This window comes from Cucurbita moschata, unplaced genomic scaffold (assembly GCF_002738365.1).
Source record: "Cucurbita moschata cultivar Rifu unplaced genomic scaffold, Cmos_1.0 Cmo_Scf00037, whole genome shotgun sequence".
In the NCBI taxonomy this organism is placed as follows: domain Eukaryota; kingdom Viridiplantae; phylum Streptophyta; class Magnoliopsida; order Cucurbitales; family Cucurbitaceae; genus Cucurbita; species Cucurbita moschata.
Window position 1 is genome coordinate 476,412 of NW_019268553.1, and position 2,976 is coordinate 479,387.

Consider the following 2,976-nt stretch of genomic DNA (forward strand, 5'->3'; position numbering starts at 1 on the left):
CCCCCCCCTTTTTTCCTTTCATCCGTTCGTCTAACGGGGCTTCTTCAACATTGTTCCGCATTCTTCATTTTCCGGCGGCATCTTGAACGCTTCTTACGGCGGCCGAGGCTTGAACGGTTAACGTTGTTTTTGGATTTTTGCCTTCCTTTCTTTCAGTAGTTATGGAATCTGATAATCTCATCATTATTTCACTTTTTTAGAAACAAGAGAGTAGAATATGGCCTTTCCGGCCATTGGATTTTACGGTAACCCCTTCTTTCCAGCCACGGCTCTCCGGTGAACGGTACGCACTTTTTTTTCCCTCTCTAGAAATATTATTGACATACTGATATTTTGAAGAACTTTAAGGTATTATTTTGTAACAATATAAATACTAGTTATGATTAAAGGATTTAGGGTTAGAAGCAAAGTTATTATTTTTATAAAGAAAATTTGCTAATTATAATAGGATTAGGATTTGAGAAATAAAGTTTGTATTTATGTTAGTATTAGGAAATAAGATATAGGATTAATATATATACATTTTATTTGTTAGTGTAAAGATTGTCCAAATTATTATTTCTTTTTAAGGAAGAGAAAAAAAATTAAAAAAAATAAAGGAGGAACGAGGAATGAAAAAAGAGTAAGGATGGAGAGAATAGGAAGGTGGTTTCATGTTTTTTTTTTTTTTTTGTTAATCAATAGTAAATTCACCATTCTAAATTATCTATTTTATAAAAAAGGTAGGATATAAATTTTCTAGTTATGTTAGTATAGAAAAATAAGATATAGGAGGAGGAAAAGGAAAGAAAAAAAAATGAACAAGGGAAAAAATAAGATATAGGTTTAACCAGTTTTATTATTATTTTTATTTATTTACTTTTTTTTTGGTTAATATATGGTAAAAATATTGTATAAATTATTTCTTTTTTATTGAAAATATTTTTTTTATAGTAAGGTAAAAGAATGTACATTTATGTTAGCACTAGGAATTGGGATAAACGTTTAATGTGGAATTTTACTTTTGTTAGTCAATAAAAAATGGGGAGGAATAATGAAGGGGAAAAAAGGGAAATGAAGAGTAAAAAGGAAGGAGAAAGGGGCAAATGAAGAGGAGGAAGGAAGAAAGAGGAGGAAGGATAAAAGAGTAAGGAGGGAGAGAAATGACCAAAAGTAAATGGTCAAAAAACATTATTTTATACAAAAATATTTTAGTTATATAAATATTAGTATTTGAGGTATAAGTTTATGTTAATATTAGTAAAGAAGATATGGGTTTAACAATATTAGTATTTGAGGTACAAGGTTCTCTAGATTATTTATTTTTTTAAAGAAAGCAATATTGTATTTATAATAAGTTTTGTTGTACCTTTAGTAAGCATTAGGAACTTAGATAATTCTTATTTTTGTTGGTTATTAGTTAAAAAAAATTATTTAAATAATTTATTTAATAAGAAATATTTGATTTCTACTTAGATATAAGAAAGTAAGATTAAGTTTTTTTTAGTTAGGTAAGAATAGAAAATAAAATATACATATTCTTATGTATCAAAGGAGATATAGGAGGAGGAATAAGGGGAAAAAAGGATGATGCTTATTATTGTTGAAATTTCTTGCGCAAACCAACATTAGTGGCCCATCATCTGGATAAGGGTATTTATATTCGTATTAGAAAATAACATAGATATGTTTCCCCAATCTGTATTAGGCCTTAAATGTAGAGGTTTTTATTATTAAGCTTGATGTCAATATTTTCAAATCAGAGAATAGAAGCTTCCATATCATATTCACTCTGTAAGAGGTTTTTATTATTATAGCGTTGACTATCATATACGAAAGGAGCTGTAGTATATGATTTCAATTTAAAAGAAAAAGAAAAGCAAAATCAATATGATATGTTTCTCTAGAAATGGAATATTGTTATGAGTTGACTGAAATGTCAGCTAAATCAATGGTTTGGATTCTTTTATTTTTTCAATCTTTGAGTTATCTTTTAGGACTAACAATTAATAGATCAATGACTAAAATCTAGGATTAACACGCAGCACTTCAACCTAACAACTAAACGTTGACTTCTTAGACAATTAACAATATAGGCTTTTCGTCATTTTATTTTCTCTACAATTTTCAATCTCACTTTTCTTTTTTCCTTTTAATCTTTTAATTCTTTTTTAATTTTCCATAGATAATTGTCAACCTGTTTGACCGGCACTAATGCAGCAGAAGCCCACCGTTTACCTTTTGGACTTTTCCGAGTTGACTCTGAAATCAATATAATAATAATAGAAAATGTATGTTTTAATTGACCGTAAAAACCTACCGGGACAATCAAATTCTGTCCATAAATACCGAATCAACCACTAACTAATTCTCACATCAAGCTTTAGATATTTCTAACATTTTCAATATGGAAATTCAATTTTCTTCTTCATTTGCCTGCTCTCTTCTCATAATTCTCGTCTTCCTGGGCTGTTATTCTGAAGCAACTGCTGGCCGTGGCGGCATTGGCGGCGGAATTGCGACCTATTGGGGCCAGAACATAAGAGAGGGGCGGCTGACCGCCGCCTGTGCCACGGGGAAGTTTAAAATCGTCAACATCGGGTTCCTCTCCACGTTTGGCAACGGTCAGCTGCCGCAAGTAAACCTAACGCGCCACTGCAGTCCCATCTGCAACGGCTGCTGGAATGTGAGTGCTGGTATCGTCAACTGCCAAAACGACGGCGTTAAAGTCATGCTATCCGTCGGCGGCCCTCATGGAAACTACTCCCTCTCCTCTGGCGCCGAGGCTCTAGACCTGGCCGACTACATATGGAATAACTTCCTCCACGGCCACTCCACTTCACTACGGCCATTCGGTTATGCACCCTTGGACGGCGTGGATTTCAGGTGTGTTATATTATTGGTTAATAAATATGATTAAAATTCTAAAATGTTACACCAAAAAAAAAAAAAAAAAAAAAAAAAAAAAAAAAAAAAAAAAAAAAAAAAAAAAAAAAA

The 2,976-nt window shown here is 31.8% G+C and overlaps 1 protein-coding gene across 1 annotated transcript in view; it reads left to right on the forward strand.

Annotated features, from left to right (window-relative positions):
• LOC111432221 (basic endochitinase-like) overlaps positions 1-2,976 on the forward strand; it is a 5,692-nt gene that overhangs the window by 1,693 nt on the left and 1,023 nt on the right. Inside the window, exons 3-4 of the mRNA XM_023069101.1 lie at positions 201-283; positions 2,165-2,865. Of these exons, the coding sequence (XP_022924869.1) occupies positions 2,387-2,865 (479 nt within the window). The 5' untranslated portion in view covers positions 201-283; positions 2,165-2,386. The remainder of the gene's footprint in view (positions 1-200; positions 284-2,164; positions 2,866-2,976) is intronic.